This window comes from Ornithorhynchus anatinus, chromosome 10 (assembly GCF_004115215.2).
Source record: "Ornithorhynchus anatinus isolate Pmale09 chromosome 10, mOrnAna1.pri.v4, whole genome shotgun sequence".
Lineage (NCBI taxonomy): Eukaryota > Metazoa > Chordata > Mammalia > Monotremata > Ornithorhynchidae > Ornithorhynchus > Ornithorhynchus anatinus.
The window spans coordinates 49,075,211-49,094,514 of NC_041737.1; the positions used below are offsets into that span (position 1 = coordinate 49,075,211).

At 43.0% G+C, this 19,304-nt stretch overlaps 1 protein-coding gene across 2 annotated transcripts in view; it reads left to right on the plus strand.

Annotated features, from left to right (window-relative positions):
- Positions 1 to 19,304, plus strand: part of EXOC4 (exocyst complex component 4) — a 561,659-nt gene that overhangs the window by 50,786 nt on the left and 491,569 nt on the right. For both annotated transcript variants that reach the window (XM_029073281.1, XM_039913205.1), the window contains exons 4-5: positions 10,399 to 10,583; positions 14,707 to 14,804. In XM_029073281.1, coding sequence (XP_028929114.1) covers positions 10,399 to 10,583; positions 14,707 to 14,804 — 283 coding nt within the window. The remainder of the gene's footprint in view (positions 1 to 10,398; positions 10,584 to 14,706; positions 14,805 to 19,304) is intronic.

Consider the following 19,304-nt stretch of genomic DNA (forward strand, 5'->3'; position numbering starts at 1 on the left):
AAGCAACTTGCTTCGGGGATGCAATTCTGTAAATTTTTTAGGGAAGCAATGCTTTGCCTTTCTTTTCAGTCAGTAGACCCCTCAGGGGTGTTAGCAAATTACTTTTCTCTCAGCCTTGTTCAACTTCCTTAAAACCCGACCAAATCTAGGTCAGTTCCTGGCTCCAGTTGTAGTTCAGGCTGGGGCTTCATCTTGGCTTTAGGTGGTTTTTGTTCCATTGCCTGCTTGGGAAAAGCAAGGAAAAAGGAACATCCCATTCCGTCCAGTCGACGAGAACCGACCTATTAAATGTCACGCTGAATTCATTGAGCCTCCATTGGATGCTGGGCCTCGTGCTGTTGAGGGAGTTCAGGCAGTTAGATTGCAGTGGGACTCCGTTGTCGCGGAACCGATTCAGACTCGGAAAGTTAGATGAGAATCATCAGACGGGGTTTGAGGGTTAGGCTGTTGTCAACTGAAAAGTGAAGCATGTAGAATGAAGGTTCTTTGCAGATTGGGGAAGTCGTATAGCTCCTTGTGGTATCCGCACAGAGAAGCGGCATGGCTTAGTAGAAAGAGCCCGGGCTTGGGAGTCAGAGGTTGTGGGTTCTAGTCCCCTCTCCGCAAGTCATTTCACTTCTCTGGGCCTCAGTTTCCCTTATCTGTAAAATGGGATTTAAGACTGTGAGCCCCATGTGCATAGAACAGTGCCTGACACATAGTGCTTAACAAAATACCATCATCATCATGATTATTATCCCTCATCTTCTGATGAGTGGACCAAAAATGAAGGACATTGCTGTACTTCAAATTAAAATTGGTTGACCACATGTCTAATACATTTGGGCTCCATTTTTGAATGACTGCCCCATGAGTGAAACACTGGAAGGGCAGAAGGACTTTTTCAGGCTAACTTTATTTGGTATTACATAATAATGATAATGATGGTATTTAAGCGCTTACAATGTGCCAAGCACTGTTCCGAGCACGGGGGTAGATACAAGGTAATTGGGTTGTACACAGAGCCTCGCCTCTAATTTCAGAAGGATGGACGCCAACTTGTCTTTGCACAGTCTCAACCTGATGCTTCCATTCCCTACGTGCTGCTTTCGTCGGGGCTGTGAAGAGCTTGGAGGGTTCTGCGACGTTTGTTCACATAAGTTATATCTGTTCTGGGCCAGTTGCACCCAAACCATGACCTTGGCCAGTTGTTTTAGATCATCCTGTTTTCGTTGTCTCCTCACCTAAGATGGTCCTGAGGTACTCGTGGCTCAGTGGGAAGAGCCTGGACTTGGGAGTCAGAGGTCATAGGTTCGAACTCTGGCTCTGCCACTTGTCAGCTGACTGTGGGCAAGTCACTTAACTTCTCTGTGCCTCAGTGATCTCATCTGTAAAATGGGGATTAACTGTGGGCCTCACGTGGGACAGCCTGATTACCCTGTATCTACCCAGTGCTTAGAACAGTTCTCTGCACATAGTAAGCGCTTAACAAATAGCAATATTATTATCATTATTACTTGGGCTGTCACCTGGGTTGCTGACATGGCGGATGCTCTCTGAGCTACTAATAGCCTAGGCTCAACTATTTCTTTTCCTCATTCTCTTCAACTTCTAAAGCAATGATCTTTGAGGACTGTTGACTGGCTAATGTGTTGAAGAATAGAAAGAACAATCCCTTAATTACAAGCAAGGGGCAGTGAGGTTAATTAGTGGAGAAAAGGAAACGATTTATCCCGAATCTTTATATTATTGTTATATTTACAATGACTTGTGTATTGAGGTAGGAAGTTTTGCAGTTTCCCCCTGCTCCTCCCATTAGCAACACCAGGCATAATTACCTTATCTGAAACACCGAGAACCTCAAAAATAAAACATCGTTGGAGATGCCTATTGATTTTCCTGCTGGCATTATTCCAGTTCATGGGGAGGTGTCATTCATTCATTCAATTGTATTTATTGAGCGCTTACTGGGTGCAAAGCACTGTACTAAGCGCTTGGGAAGTACAGTTCGGCTGCAGATAGAGACAATCCCTTCCCAACAACGGGCTCACGGTCTAGAAGGGGGAGACAGACGACAAAATGAAACAAGTAGACAGGCATCACTAACATCAAAATAGATAAATAGAATTCTAGAAATATACACATCATTAGTAAATAATGTAATGAATATGTACAAATATACACAAGTGCTGTGGGACGGGGAAGGGGGTGGAGCAGAGGGAGGGAGTCGGGGTGATGGGGAGGGGAGGGAGGAGCAGAGGAAAAGGAGGGCTCAGTCTGAGAAGGCCTCCAGGAGGAGGTGAGCCCTCAGTAGGGCTTTGTAGGGGGGAAGAGAGCCAGTTTGGCAGATGTAAGGAGGGAGGGCATTCCAGGCCAGAGGTAGGACGTGGGCCAGGAGTCGACGGCGGGACAGATGAGAACGAGGCACAGTGAGGAGGTTAGTGGCAGAGGAGCGGAGTGTGCGGGCTGGGCTGTGGAAGGAGAGAAGGGAGGTGAGGTAAGAGGGAGCAAGGGGATGGAGAGATTTGAAGCCAAGAGTGAGGAGTTTTTGCTTCATGTGAAGGTTGATAGGCAATCACTGGAGATTTTTGAGGAGCGAGCTTGTTTACGAAGCCAGCTAAGTGTTTATTGGCAGCGAGAGATGGACCTGTTGGTTGTCATCGGGGAGTCTGCAGTGGAGGTTTAGGAAGGTGTCCAGGCGCGAAGGTTGAGGGTCAGGAAAGGGTGAAGCAAGCAGGTGACACCTAGGCCAGTTCTCTTTTTGGTGGCCGTCGATGGGCCTGGATGGCAGTTCTCCGGGGCACTGGTTCCAGTGGGCTTGGCGGATGGGGACACCCTTCACTCTTTGCTTAGGTTTTTCATCTTTTCACTTTACCCCACTGTCTGAAGTGTCACATGGAGAAAGCATTGTGGAAATTCTGGAAGCTTTGGCACAAGTTCTTCCCTAATGCATTTCTACCTTCTTTATTTTGTTCTTCCATTTTGTTTGTTTCAAATACCCTTTCCAAGCTTGGTATGGCTAATTAGAATGACCTCATTTCACTCAAAGGGTTGGTTTCCACAGGAACTCTGTTTTCAGGGATTCTAAACTCATTTTTCCCTGTCATTTGACCTGTGTTTTTATTGTTAATATTTCTGGTGCGTGTCCTCCATGTTGAAATATAAGAAATCACAAACACATTTTTGCTTTCCATGACACAAGGCTTCCAGTGAGGGGCCTATCCATTTGGATAGCACCTACTTGTAGAGAAGCAGCATGCCATAGTGGAGAGAGCATGGATCTGGGAGTCAGAGGAGCCGAGTTCTCATTCCTATTCTGCCTCTTATCTTCTGTGTGACCTTGGGCAAGTCGCTTCACTTCTATGTGCCTCAATTTCCTCCACAGTAAAGTGGGGATTCGATACCTGTTCTTCCTCCTATTTATACTGTGAGCCTCCTGTGGGATAGGGATGCCAACTGACCCGATTACACCGAAAGTGTAACGATGAGTTACTTCTAGGAAAGCAGGCTTCCTCCATGGGAAAGGAAAGATAAATTCCAAATGTTAAAATATTGTAAGAGCTCCCGAAAATGCCTGCCTTTGAGCCTTTTTTTGATCAATAGACATTCCTTCTTGACTGTACGCGTGGAATTATGTTGAAACATCATGGTGATTTTTCCATTTCTTCTGGTTGGCCAAGAAAAATGAGGATCGTGATACTTTATCATGCTTTTTTTTCTAATGCCGAATTCTTAACCATCCTTTACTTCGATGTTCTTAATAGAAGTGAGTCTTTTGTTTAAGAGAAACAACCTAGTAAAGCAATCCTATCCCGTTAAAAATTTTAGCCCAGCTTTTTATTGTCTAATTTATCAACTTGTTGTTTAATACCTATCTTGAATAGGGTGGTTCTATTGAGAACATTAATCAGCAGAGGAAAGACATCAGAATATAAAATTATCTGCCATCTTTTTTTCTTAAAACACAAATTGGTGTTTTATCTCATTTCTCTTTTGTTCTGCTCTTGAAACCTTCTATTATATTATTTGGGGCACTCGTATTAATAATACTGTATTTGTTTTGTGCTTTTATTTTTCCAAATGGCTTTTAAATTTCCGAACTTATTTTGTCTTCACGTGCTCCCTATGAGGTTGGAAGAGGCCTGTGTTGTTTTACCCATTTTACAGACAAGAAACTGAGGCAGAGAGGTTAAATGACTTGCTTTAAGTCACACAGAAGGAGAGGGGCAGAGTTGAGATTGGAACCCTTGTTTCCTGACTCTGTCTTGGGCTTTTTCCAAGAAGCCACACCGCCTTAGAAGTCACATGAAAGCTGTCAAGTGTAAATCCCTAATTTGCATCCCAACCATGATTTCATAGGCGTTCGTTCAGTTGGTAGAAGATGCAGACATTGATGAAAATCTTTGGCTATGTCTGCACTTCCTTTTCAGTTAAAGCAAAGAAAATATTTTTCAAAATATTCACAGACCAAGAGCTGATGTGCTTCTTTACAAATATTTGCAGTTATTTCCACAATGAAGTTATTCTTCCCTTTTGGAAAGAATCAGATTAAAGCATTTAGAAAGCACAATGTATCCAATGTTCTCTAAAGTTGGAGGGTTATAGTCATTCTTACATAACCTTATTTTAAGGACAAGTAGTAGGGTAGCGTTTACCCATTCTAATGCTACCCTATATGTACATAAATTGGGTGTGTTGTTTTTTTGACAGTAGTATGCTGTATTCAAACAGGTTTTTGTTTACAAAACACGTATTGAAAACACATGATGGGGCAGAGCTGAACTTAAGCAGCGTGGCTTAGTGGAAAGAGCATGGGCTTTGGAATCAGAGGTCGTGGGTTCTAATCCCTGCTCTGCCACTTATCAGCTGTGTGACCTCGGGCAAGTCACTTAACTTCCCTGGGCCTCATCGGTAAAATGGGGATGAAGACTGTGAGCCCCATGAGGGACAACCTGATGACCTTGTATCCACCCCAGCGTTTAGAACAGTGCTTGGGACATAGTAAGCACTTAACAAATGCCAACATTATTATTATTAGTTATCTTGATAGCTCTCCATAAATTATTTTACCCATGAGAAGGAAACCTTTGCTTTCTTTTGGTAATATTGAAACATTTTTTTTTGGGGTTGAAAATAGGAATATACAAAATGGGAAAAATCAGTGCATTAGCATGCTTCTCCCCTATGTTTTCTTCAAGGAAACAACTATTCAAGAGCTGCAAAACCTACCACTTGGCCCCCACAAAAAAAAAAATTTCCTTGGGTAGTTGCAAGGCCTTAGATTCTTAATATGGGAAAGACTAATTAAGGATACCTTTTTAAACTCTCTCTAGCCCTAATTGGAGGTGCTTTCTGACATCTGGATTTTTCTAACTTAAAAGATGAAAAATAGATAAACTGGAGAAAGATGTTTAAGGGCCCCTTAATTCCTGAATTTCAAAGCATTTAATCAGTAGTGAAATATTTCACGTGACCAGAAAGCAGACCCAGCCAGTCTTATTTTTTGAGTCCTTGCTGTGTACAGACCACTGCCCGTGATGAACTTACAGTAGAGGACAATGTAGACCTCAGGTGTTATTTGACACCTCCTCCATTGCAATTTAAAAATGTATAATAAGATGCTTTAAAACAAAGATCATTGTGCATATAAAGATAAATGAATTTACCAGTAAAATAAACCTCTTTCCCATTTAATATAACCGTTACATTTTAAAGACATTTGATAAAAGAATGAGTTTAATTTTACAACTCTGTTTTAGTGGTTCAATTTATTTATGAATATTATTGCTGTATTTGTTAAGCACTTAGTATGAGACAAGCACTTTTCTGATCACTGGGGTAGATGACAAGTATATCTGGTCAGACACAGTCCTTGTCCTACTTGAGCTCTCAGTCCAAATGATCTGCTATTCTTGATTCCTCTTTTTATTCATTGCTATTTAATGCTTACTCTATGCAGAGCACTGTACTAAGCATTGGGAAAATTCAGTACGATAGCATTCGTAGACAAGTCCCTGCCCACAAGGAGCTTACAGTCTTAGACTTAAACTACAAATAGGATTGTTTTAGATTCGTGGCTAATGGAAAGACATTGCATTTTATACCTTTTCCCCTGCTCATTATGCATACCTGATTATTTTAATTGTTGCTATTAGTTATGTAAACCAATATATGGCTTAAGTTTTCATTCTAACTTGTGCCAGCAGAAAACCAAATAGTTGGATCAAGCCTGGGTGACCCAAAACTGTTCCTTTTGCTGCAGTACAGCCCACAGACACTTAACATTAAAATTATGTAATTGCATTTCTATTTATCGGTCCTTGGATTTGGTTCTTGGTTCGTTAGGTTCCCATGTAATTTGTCAGGGATGTAAGTTAGATTTTTAAGTTCCCAGTGGACAGAGACCATTGATTTTTTCTAGCAGATCAGTACATGACCCATTACACCTCACTGGGCATGTTTTAAGAGGGAAGATGAGGAGTTCAGTTTCAGACATGTTCAATTTGGCAGGGCACCTATATAGAGCTACCCTGGAGGGAAGATTGCATAGCAGAAGAGAGGTTGGGACTAGTGAAGGAGATCTTGGAGGCATTCACATAGAGATGCCATCTGAAGCCAAGTGAACGAATGACTGGCCCAAGGTCACACAGCTGACAAGTGGCGGAACCGGGATTAGAACCCATGACCTCTGACTCCCAAGTCTGTGCTCTTTCCACTGAGCCACGCTGCTTCTCAAGTAGAATAAAATAAAAACACCAGAGCTGCATCGGTTGCCTCTTGAATGCAATCATTCTGGAAGTGACATTCTCTAAGGACATATCTCCCCAACATGTCTGATGGCAAATATGAAGTGTCGTAAAGGCAGTTTTTAAAAATCAATAGGTGTATTTTTCTCCACAGGAGAATTTTTATTATTAATATCATCTAAGTCAATGATGGACTAGTTTATTTGGTTGAGAAAGGGCATATTTGAAAGTTTTTATGGTCTATCATAGCTTGAAAAGACATATTGTGTAGATTTTCTTTTTCCCTTTGTCCTAAGTGTGTAAATAAAACGGTTAAATAAAAAGCAAAGCACAGAGTCCGGCACCCCAGAATCGAAATGCAGACCTTTTGCTCACAGGTGACCGGAAACCAGATGGATTGGCATTTCACACTCTGGGATGGAAGGGAAAGTCGTTAACCGGAAAATAGTCGTGTAGAGGGCAATATCAGTGGGTTCGAAATGAGTGATTTTTCCAGGTTCATTCATTGTCATATTTTTTGAGAGCTTACTGTGTACCAGGTGCTTGGAAAGTACAATTCGGCAACAGATAGAGACAATCCCCGCCCAACGACGGGCTCACAGTCTAGAAGGTTGCCATGTATTAACAAGGCATTGATGTTCTCCAATCCTTGGGTGCCAAGTGATACCTAGACCAGCTCACTGACTTTACCTGTAAAGGGGGACATTATTGTGGCACGCTGGAAATCAGAGAAGAGGACAAGCGTCCATACTGGATGTGCTGGGCTTAGGCAGTTACCTGGGCCGACACTAAGAAGTGAATGATGTTCCACTTGAAAGGGTGGCTTTGAGGAGGTTGCCAACCGGTGCTGATAACCTTGGGGGAGAGAAACCAAGGTCTCAGTGTGAAAATTCCAGCCAGGAAGGAGCCAGAAGAAGAGCAGAAGGCACCAGGTGCCTGAGGGACCCCCTCTTCTGCCTTAAAAAAAAAAAAAAAAAAAAAAAAGGATTTTGAAGCAATTACTATGTGCCAGACTCTGTACTAAGTGCCAGAGTAGAGACTAACCGGGTTGGACCCCGTCCCTGTCCTCCGTCGGGCTCACGGTCTATATCTCCGTTTTACAGGTGAGGTAACTGAGGCGCGGAGAAGTGAAGTGCCTTGCCCAAGGTTACACAGCAGAGAAGTGGCTGAGGCGGGATTAGAATCCAGGCCCTTCTGACTCCCAGGCCTGTGCTCTATCAACTAGAGAAGGAGCGTGGCTCAATGGAAGGAGCCCGGGCTTGGGAGTCAGAGGTCGTGGGTTCTAATTCCGACTCCGCCACTTGTCAGCTGCGTGACTTTGGGCAAGTCACTTCACTTCCCTGGGCCTCAGTTCCCTCATCTGTTAAATGGGAATTAAGGCTGTGAGCCCCACTTGGGACAACCTGATTACCTTGCATCCCTCCCAGCGCTTAGAACAGTGTTTGGCACATAGTAAGCGCTTAACACAAATACCGTCATCATCAACTAGGCCATGCTGCTGCTCAAGCACAAGCTGCCGGCTTGTATCCTGTCCCCATATGAAGAAGTGACCAGAGGTAGACAACTGCAAAACTATTGAGGTTTTAAAAAAAGTGTAAATAGGGAAGCCAAAATGCTTGTGAGGTTTTTAGCACGGCATAATGGATAGAGCCCGGTCCGAAGGTCATGGGTTCCAATCCCGGTTCCGTCACTTGTCTGCTGTGTAGCCTTGGGCAAGACCCTTCTCTTCTCTGTGTTACCTCATCTGTAAAATGGGGATTGAGACTGAGAGCCCCATGTGGGACGAATGCTGTGTCCAATTTGATTATCTTGTATCTACCCTAGTGCTTAGGACAGTGCCTGGCACACAGTAAGCGCTTAAATACCACAATTATTATTATTTAACCAAAATCAACGTTGAACAGCATATGCCACAGTGAAGGCCGACTGGAGTCTGCCCCGCAGTCGGAGGATAGGCAGCGTGGTATTCTTTGCTGGACACAGTGGGTTAACTATCTCATACGGCAGTTTTTAAACCAGGTTTTTCTCTGGGTGGTATAGACCTGTGTCGATTCTCAAATCCCGTTTATAATAGCGAAGCTGTTTTTTTGAATATCTAGTGATTTCTTGACGATCCAGTGTGAATAATAGGCTTTGAAGTCATGACCTGAGGTGCTGAAATCAGTGTCGTGACTATATTCAAGGCAGTGTTCAGTAATTGGGGATTTTCCTGGTTGTGACAAATCTGAGATCCTTCATAATTTGGACTTTTGTGAGGTGTGCTTTCCATCTTATGTAGCATATCTCAGGGTTGCAGAAAATCTTGTAGGCCGTGGTCGCATGAGAATGATAGATGATCGGGTGGTCAGTAATTTTGACTAGAGACAGGAGCATCGTTCTGAGGTTAAGTAGGTTAAGAATTTGGTGTTTTTCGGAACGTTTATACCATTGACCCTTGTAGAATGTCAGCAGCATTGTAAGATCTCTAGAAGGAATTATTTTCTTTTTTTAAGGGAACCAAATAAGGAGAGCTGTAGTGACTTTGGCCAAGGTCAGAGAGAGAACCTCTGGCGGCTGGGAATAGAAATGAAATCTTCGATGATTGGCCGCCTGCTCCCTCAGCGTTTTGTCCTGGGGAAAGAGTTATTCCTAGAGATTCTCGTCTTTGTTCCGGACGGTCTGTCTGAATGTTCCTTCTGGTTCATCCCGATCTGAGGAATAACTAGCTATAGTAATTAGGGAATTTTGTAAGTTGTACTTTATCATGTAATTATATATTTGCTCCATGCACCGTCTGGGCCGAAAATCTTCATGCAAATTCCTGCAAACAAATCAAGCGTACGTGAGCAGTGGGTGGTTTTTAAGCTTAAATATCTCAGCTGGGTTTAATTACCTAAAGGGATAAGACTGCATGACGGGCCAGTGGTTTACCAAATTATTTTTCATTTTCCGGATCTGGATGTCACCGAAGGTTAATGCGTCCACCTTCCGCTGCTGGAGACTTGGGTTAAAATCCATTCTAGGGCACGAGTGTAAATGAAGTCTGTTGTGATCCTCCTCCTCAGGGGCCCTCCGGTCATTTTCCAAAACCGCCACCTCGTTTAGTCGTTGGCAGCTTGGAGGGAGCCCAGTGGCTTCCGCAGCCAGGGAGATTCCGGTTTAGAGTGGTGGTGAACGGACAGCCTCGGAGGAAGAGCTGACCCCAGCCTTATCGGTTCTGGGTCTCCGGAGAGCCTGTCTCATTCACCCCATTTCAACTGAAAGACGCTTAGCTGCAGATGTTCGAATGACACATCCCAAAGCAAAGAATGCCCCCCAACCACATTCCCATTTAATATTTTGCTTCTCTTCTCTACTCTCATCTTCTTGGTCAGTAAACGGGGTGGGAAAAGTCATCTGCCGCTTCTCTAGGGCTACATTTTTGTGTTTTGGTATCCAGTTAATTTTAACGTATTCTGCAGGACCAGTACAGGAATGCTATCCACTGGGAGCTCATCTTGACAGATTTCAATCAGGAAACTGATGTTTCAGTTTTCCCCGCTGTTTCTCAGCTCCGTCTGTCCTTCCGTTTCTTTTCTGTACCCTTGTCCCTTTCAACTTGGTGCCACCCATCTTAAGAGATAACTAATGGGCCTCCTTTTGATGGAAGGCTAACTCTGTGGTCCTTCATTTGGTTTTCCTTTCCATTTTCCAGGTGTCGGCAGTAGATTCCTTGGAGGGGCCACTCCTGCAGGTGGAGGGCTTGAGCGACCTGCGACTAGAGCTCCATAGCAAGAAAATGAACCTCCATTTGGTACTCATCGATGAGCTGCATCGGCACCTCTACATCAAATCTACTAGCCGCGTTGGACAGCGCAACAAGGACAAAGGGAGAATGAGGTAGATTGGAAGGGACTCTTGCTAGAGACTCATGGAGTTTCCTTGCCTTCTTTGGACCATTCACCATTCTCTCCGGCGTTTTCCTCCTTTCCCCCCCCCCCCCCCTTAAGTATTTTCCTCCGTAGGTATATCAGTTTGTACCAGGTGCTGAGCCACTGACGACACTGAGAAGATGAGCCTTTGTCCGTGGTACCAGTCCAATGTCTGAGGAAATATGGTGGAGAAAGAAAGATCTCTGACTTTTTTATGATATCGAAGGGCTTACTACGTACCAGGATCTATACTAAGGGCTTGGTTAGATGCAATGTAATCAGGTTAGACAGAGTTACGGTCCCCTGTAGGGTTTAGAGTCTTAATCCCCATTTTACAGCCTGGGATTAGAACCCAGGTCCTCTGACTTCCAAGCCTCTGCTCTTTCTAGTAGGCTATGCCATTTCCCCAACTCAAATGGACAGTTCGGTAAAGCGTCTATACTTTTAGTTTGCTGTGCAGGCTCTGCTGGTGGATACTGAGTTGCCAAAAAAGTAACCTCACCAGTATAACTTCCTGGGAAGGCACAGAACTGGAACAGAACACAGGGGACTGAGGTTCTAATCCTGACTGGGCCTCTTGCCTGATGTGACTCCGGACAAGTCACTTCACTTCCCCGTGCCTCAGTTTCCTCATATGTAAAATGGGGAATTGTTCTCCCTCCTGCTTAGACTGTGAGCTCCAGGTGGGATAGGGCAGGGACCATGTCCAATTTGATTATCCTGTACTTGGCACAAATACCACAATTAATTATTATTAGTTCATTGAAGGAGAAGGATTCAAATCATAGAGTTGTGAATTGGGTTAGAAGCACAGGGAGTAATCTCTCTAGTAGTCTCTTTCTATTTTCCTGATTCAATTCTGCCCACTCTTCCCACACTCTCCTCATCTGTCTTGCCATATCTATAATTCTTATTTATATTGATGCCTGTTTTACTTGTACTGATATGTCTCCCCCCTCTAGACCGTGAGCCCGGTGTGGGCAGGGATTGTCTATCTTTATTGCTGAATTGTACTTTCCACGCACTTAGTACAGTGCTCTGTACACAGTAAGCGCTCAATAAATACAGTTGAATGAATGAACGAATGAAATCCCAGGTAACCTTTATCCTCTGTTTGGTAACTTCTCTATATTCATTTTTTTTTGTCGTTAGCCCCTTCCTCCCCGCTCCTGCAAAATGTGAGAGTAGGTGTCATAGCAGGATTTCCTGCTAAGTGACAGAACTAACCCATTGCACTCCTCCTCCTCCTGCTAGTAGCACTTAAACTGTGAGCCCCATGTGGAACAGGGACTGGGTCTGACCTGATTAACTTCTCTACCCCACCACTCAGAGCACTGCTTGACACAGAATGAATGCATAAGAAATACAATAATAATAAACGAACAGTTTTCTGATGTGAGAAGAGCATCTCTGGTAAGCATGTGGTGCTTAGAGCTCTTCTTCCCTCGGCAGATATTTATGAGTGGGAGCATCGAATAAAACCTCCTTGGAAGTAGACAGCTAGCAGCAGCAGCTGGTTGGCTGGTTAACCAGAAAGGCCTTGATTTGTTTTGTGTTGGCTCTCATTCCCCTTAATGCATTTCCCTTTCTCCGATGTGGCGTTGGTTGCCTTGGGGGTCGGTGAGCGCCAGACTGCGTTCGGTGACTGGACACCTGTTGTTCATTTATTTTATTTAATTTTTTTGGCCACACCGAGCTCTGGCCCGTTGTGCTGTATGCGTTACTCCTAGCCCTGCTGTTCCCGGTAAAGAGCCCTTCCACGGGCTGGGTCATGTGGCATTATTCTGCGTGGGGATTGAAACTGAACAAGTAATAAGATGTATGCTTAAAAGAGAACCCGCCAATGAGGGTTCCCTGTAAAATAGAATAGCTCAGGGCATTCCCTAGGACTTTAAAATTTAAAAAAGAGTAAGAGAGCCCTAATTATCATTTTTCAGTTTTGCATTATGCTTCCTGAGAAGTTCAAAAGACGGTTACGGATATTACTCAACAAATCCTCTCGGTTCTCTGGTGGTGAGGGGACAAGGGCACACATCCCCCTGCTCAGATCGGCTAAACTGGGTTGTCAGAGGTTAGCGGAAAATCAGTCGTCCACTTCATCCTGTGCTCTCAGTTGTAGCTCAGGAACGAGCTCTTGGCCCCGTTTTTAATTCTCAAGATCAAATCGACTCATTTATGAAGATCTTTCCAGAGACTTTTGCTTTTCCTGGTCTCGTGGAAAGAGGATGGGACTGAAACTCTAGAAACCTGTGTTCTGGATCCTGGCTCTGCCCCTGGCCTGTGGAGAGGCCTTGGGGAAGTCACTTAACCTCGCTGGGCCTCAGTTTCTTCCTCTGTAAAATGAGGATAGTAATACCTCCCTCTACTTATCTCAGAGGCATGTTGTGGGGATAAAATGACATAATTGATATGGTAGCATTTTGAAAAAATAAATGTACTATACAAATATATTATTGTCATTATCCCAGTGAATCCCAAGGGAAGTACTTTGCGAGGCACGTTCTGCTAAATTTAGGAGGCTGAGGATTTTCCCTATGTAATATCAAAAGTATTTTTTACCTAAAATGAGACCGTATATTAATTTAATATTTTATGAATGTAAGTTTGATGCACAAAACCATCATTATTCTTTCTATTGAACAATTATTACCATGAAAGGAAAGGGGAGAAACATTAGCACATATATTACTTCTTGAACTGCCCGAAGCACTATAATTTGAAGGTTTCTTTTGCCCTGTTAGAAGTGTAGAAATGATTGCATCGGACAATGTTATGGAATTAATGGGCTTGATGTCTCTGATTCTGCTTTTGAATCCCATATTGGGATCCGCGATTTGCCTGTCCCCTAGAACACTCATCAGAGTCTAAACCAGCCGTGGCTTGAAATTTACACTGCACCGTGACGAGACTTTTCTCGTGTACATGGGATAATCTTCCCGTCCAGGTTGAGGTGAGAGAGGCTCCATTGACTATTTCACTTCCAGAGCAGTTTCAACGAGTTGCGGGTGACTTATGCTCCGTCCCCTGTGGCGTCCCTCTCCGTAATGGGGAAGCAGTCTGCCAAGCATTCTGTGGCCTTACCGGGAAGGTGTTAATGGGCGACGCTGACGGATTCACCCCCCCCGCTGTGGTCGCTCTTCTTCAGTCGTCGAATCTTGAAACCTCTAGTGATCTCTGTAGGCTACTGGAGCATCAAATCAGTGGTTCGGCTGCTCCGGGCCCTTGGCTGTACCTCATGTTCAAATACCTCGTGTTCAAATCGGCTCCGCCTCTAGGAGTGGGGACAACAGGCTTAGAAGGTGAGCGTGGAGTTAAAACGGGGAAGCCGACAAACCACAGCCCTCCCCATACTCAAAGCCCTCCTCCAATCTCACCTCCTACAAGCCGTACTCATTCATTCAGTCGTAGAATGTGGGCAGAGCACTGTACTAAGTGCTTGGAAAGTACAATTCGGCAACAGATGGAGACAGTCCCTACCCGACAACGGGCTCACGGTCTAGAAGGGGGAGACAGACAACAAAACAAAACTAGACAGGCATCAATACCATCAAAATAGATAAATAGAATCATATACAGTATATACGGAGTCATTGCCAGCACTCAGTTCTCAACCCCCTGTAGCCTTTATGACCTTATTGATGCCCATCCTCATATTCGTATATGGCTTTATTCCATTGTAAATTGAGTTATTTATCTTGAGTACTTTATTTGCAAACCTCCTCATCTCTCCCATTAGAATATACTCATTGTGGACAGGGGATGTGTCACCTTTTAGTAATAACAACAACAGTAGGAATAATTATGGTATTTAACTGCTTCTAATGTAGCAAACACTGCTAAACGTTGGGGGAGATACAAGATAATCAGATTGGAAAAAGTCCCTGCCCCACATGGGGTTCACAATCTAAAATAACTGCTTTGTTTTGCACACCCCTTGCCCCTCCAAAGCTCTTAGGACAGTGTATTACATCAGGTGGGTTTTCAGTAAGCACACTGCTGCTTCTAATGATAATGGAAATCATTTCTCCACTGTGTAACATTTTAGAATGGGCTAATATTTTTTTACCACTGTCTCTTCTCTTCTTCTGCAGCTCTGCTTCCCCGGTACCCCTGATTGACATCACAAATTTGTCTACCCCTCGGAAATTTCTCGATTCGTCTCAGTTTGGTACTCCTGGAAGTGCCAGTGGTAAGTGTCGAATACTTCCCTGAAGTTGTGTACCATTTTTTCCTTAAAAACTATGAGTCTCAGTTTATCCACGGACTCTTCTATATTTACATCTGTACATCCTCTCTCCTCATCTCGTGGGCCACTGTTAGTGTATAATCAGAACAAAGGCAGGCACAGTTAGGGCTAAAAATGTTTGGCATCATGATTAAATAGTTAAAAGTCTTCCTTTACCCAGACCTGATGAGTGCTCCTTGGTAAACTTTGTAAGTTTTTTTTTTGTTGTTGTTGTTTACCTACTCCTTTTTTTTTTTTTGTGAGATTCTAATGTTTTGAATTTTAATTTAATGAATGAGTTACACATGCACTTCTGGCTCCACCACGTGTCTGCTGTATGACCTTGGGAAAGTCACTTCACTTCTCTGTGACTGTTACCTCATCTGGAAAATGGGAATTAACACAGTGAACCCTGTGTGGGACAGGAATTGTCTAACCTGTTTAGCTGTTATCTACCCCAACACTTAGTACAGTGCCTGGCACATAGTAAGTACTTAACAAATACCATAAAAAAAGTGGTGGAACCAGGTTTAGAATCCAAGTCCTTCTGACTTCCAGGCCCTGGCTTTTATCCGCTAGGCCTTGTGGAAGGTAGCGGAAGGGACTCAAGTGCATAGGTTTCTCTGCATTTATCTGGTAGCTATCTTTTATTACAGAGTATTACCCGTGTTTTCACCTGAGAGAACATTTCATCTTCTTAAGCACTAGTGGCAAATTCTTGATAAAGTAATGTCACCTTGTGCTGTAGAACTCTCAAGGTAGAGTAAAGGAGCTGCACAAATTACCAAAAAAATATATATATATAAGGAAACCTGTGGAGAGATTGAGAGAATAAAGCATGTTCCTCAGTGCAACTTTAGGGTAGAGTTTGAGTAGATTAGCAAATGCTTATCGGGCAGGGTCTCCAATAACTCTTAGGAGCAGGATACCAATATATTAATCAGTAGTATTTATCGAGTGGTTAGTAAGTGCTCGGGAGAGTACAGTACAACTGAATTAAACTAATACAGCTACAAGGAAACAGAAGATAGTGGTAGCTCAGGAGTGAGACAGTAGCACAATAAATACTTAGAGACTCCCTGGTGGAAATGCCAGACAATTGAAGGCATGTAGCCTAACTGAATTCTTCATTTAAAAAAATAATTCATATTTTTTCATATTTTTTGGTTAAGTTCTTATTATGTTCCAAGCCCCGTGTTGAGCCCTGGGGTAGATGCAAGCTAATCAGGTTGTGTCCAGTCTCTGTCCCACTTGGGGCTCCCAGTCTTCATCCCCATTTTCCAGACGAGGGAACTGAGGCAGAGAGAAGTGAAGTAACCTTCCAGAGGTCACAGAAGAGACATGGAGCGGAGCCAGAATTGGAGCCCAGGTCCTTCTGACTCCCCCTCCTGCTCTCTCTCCAGTGGGCCGTGCTGCTTCATGTCCAAAAGAGCCAGTAAAAGGAAGGTAAGGAGGGGTAGCAAGCTTCTAGTTGGAGTTGACTTAAGTCAATGTAAGTGATTTTCATGTACGTTTCCAGGTCTTTTATCGGATCTTATCTTTGGGAAAGTTGTGTTCCTTTCCAGTCTCTGTCTCTAAACTCTTGGGCTGACCTATGACAAATGTCCTTCCTGCCAACTGTTCACCCATTTTCCAATTTTTATCTTAAGCCTTTTTTCTCTTGTTCTGAAACTTGAAAAGGATTCAATAGTCCTTCTGGGGCTTGAAGAGGGAAGCTTTTTCTCTCTAGTGATGCTGCTTGTGTAGTTATGCGGGGAGAGCTGAATACTGGAGAGGATGTACTTATAAATTTAAATATATCATACCTCTGTTTTATGTTGATACATCCAGTTATTACATCTTTGCATTTTTATGATGTGCATCACCGTACCTCAGAGTATGCTGTGTCATCAATTATACATAAGTGTTACCAAGCCAAGGCAAATGATGCAGTTAAACACCCTCAAAAACAGCCAAGTGGAATAAAAATTCCAATTGTTGATGAATAAATTATTGGAAAGCCTCTTTGCAAAAGAAGAGTGCTGAACAAACACTTAGTAATAAATGATAAATTGCCAATAACCCCAGACTTCAGTAGATGCTAATTTTATCTTATCCCTTTTCTAATAAGGCATCTAGTCTTGTTTTGTTTTTGATGGGTAGTTTACTTTTAGCCCCCTTAGTTCGCATTTCATTTTTATTCATTTGGTGACGACGAGGCTGGCTCTGTGACTCTGGTGATCTGTTTGCTCATTAGTGAGAAAGTCTCTCTAAGTTCCAAGCAGCAGTTTAGTGCTGTGAAGACTGACTTGAAAGTGGCTTGAAACCTTATTTTCAGATGGTCTGATTTCTTAAGCTTCTCTGCAGCCTGTAGGCCTCTTGTTTGTCTTTGTGTGGGAGTGAAAAAGTAGATGGTTAAGAGAGCTGAATGAAAACTAGCAATTTTTCAACACTGCTCACTCTGCGGCTTCAGCCAATTTTAGGTGGTTGTATTCATGGGCCACACTAGAAACCCTTGAAATTATGCAGATGAAGTCGCTCGAAGCACGTAAAATGGGGATTCAATGCCTATTCTCCCTCCTACTAAGACTGTGAGTCCCATGTGGCTACCCTGTGTTAACTTGTATTGACCCCAGTGCTTAGAACAGTGCTTGAGACAAAGTAATTATTATCGTTATTACTATTAATGATAAAAATTTGCATCACCTTATCAAAAACGAGTGTAGAGGAAGGGGTAGAATTAATGTGAATTATGCAAAGAACTGCAAGAAATTTTGCTTATCAAAACATGCGGCTATTGGAAAATGCAATTTAAAATAACTAAATATTTGGATTAGTCGCCTGCAGAACCTCCCTGGCGTAGCTTTAGAAGATCATCTTGGAGTACAGAAAATTGGGTAATTTACTGATTTTTGTCAAAGGGTGGCTCGATGGTGACATCATTTTGAATGGATATTTTAAGGGGTTGTCCAGGATGGGATGTATGAGGGGAAAATGGTTCTCTCTCGGTCCAGTGGAGATAATTCTGGAGAGAAACATCCTGGCTTTTTAAGCTGAACATGAATTTTATGTTATGGACACCAGGACTCTTTTTTTCGGATGTCGTATTTAGATGCCAAATGCTGAATACCCTTTTCCTGTCCCTTTTAACTATCCTATATGCGGCAGGGACTGTGTTCAGCCTGATTAACTTCTGTCTACCCCAGCACTTAGAACAGTGCTTCATACATAGTAAGTGTTTAACAGATACCACAGTAATAATAATCATAATAATGGGATGCTGGAGCTAATTATTTTTGTTTATCCAGTGTATAGATGTTTTTTATAGAATTATTGAGCTCTACTATTGCATTATCTTGCCAGTCACAGTATTTTTAGTTCTGGGGAAAACATCGTCGGGTTTAGATGGGGTAATTCAAATAAAGCCTAGGTAGACTGAGAAGAGAGTTGTGGGGGAAGCCAATTATAGTAGCAATTTGTTGGCTTAAATCTTTGGACATACAATCTGCCCTTTTATTTGGCCAACTATCTCTAAAGCATTTGAGCTGAGCAATTACTCCCAAGGCATCCTGGCATTTCATTTGTGGTTTAATAGTCATTTTATTCAAACTCCTACTGGGATGGCAGGGAGAATGACCCGGTACCTGGACTTCTTGTTCCTCTTTATTTTAGGGCCTGCAAACGTTTCAGAGTAACAAGTATGGTCAAATCAAGTGACTTATTACAATGATGCCTTAACTTTCTCGTCTGTAGTCAGGGATGGCTGACTTGGCTATCTGTTTCTTCCAGCGTTCTTCAGGGCCTGCTTTAAACCTGGATTTGTAGTTTTAAAATCCTGGGAGGGGATAAGTGAAAATTCTCTTTGAATGGCAGGAGAGCAACCACGTCCAAAGTGCACATAAGTGATATTTCTTCTCCTGATCACCTGGCGTATGGTTGGGTTAATGAATTATCATTTCACATTACATTTGCGTGTTCGGTTTTCATGCTGAGGCTTTTCTGGCATTTTTAAATCTAGTCGCTGCTATAGACCTTTTATCTCTCATTGAGCATACATGAATTTTTCAAGGTGTCTGTCGAATGGTCTGGGACAGTGGGAGACATGGTGTGATAACGATCTCTTCCCAAGTTACAAAGATGCTGTAGTTTTTTTTTTTTGAAGTTTTTTGCTTAAAATATGCCTTTGTCCTCCTCCTTTTCCATTACTCCACACCTCCTCCTCCTAGAGCACCATCAACTCGTGACACTTTCTGCCTCACTCTGTTTAGTTATCTTTGCTTAGGCTTCCTTTGCTGTCATTTTGCTCCTGTCCTCCCTCCCTCCCCTGCTTTTCCCCCTTCCCCTCATGCCCCTTTTTAGTGCGTCTAATAACCATTTCCTCCTTCTCGTGCTTCTATTCTTCCATCAAATATATGCCTGCTTTTGTTGTACCCACTCTTGGTCCTAGGCTACTTCTAACAACTGTCTTCCAAACTCTCCCTTCTG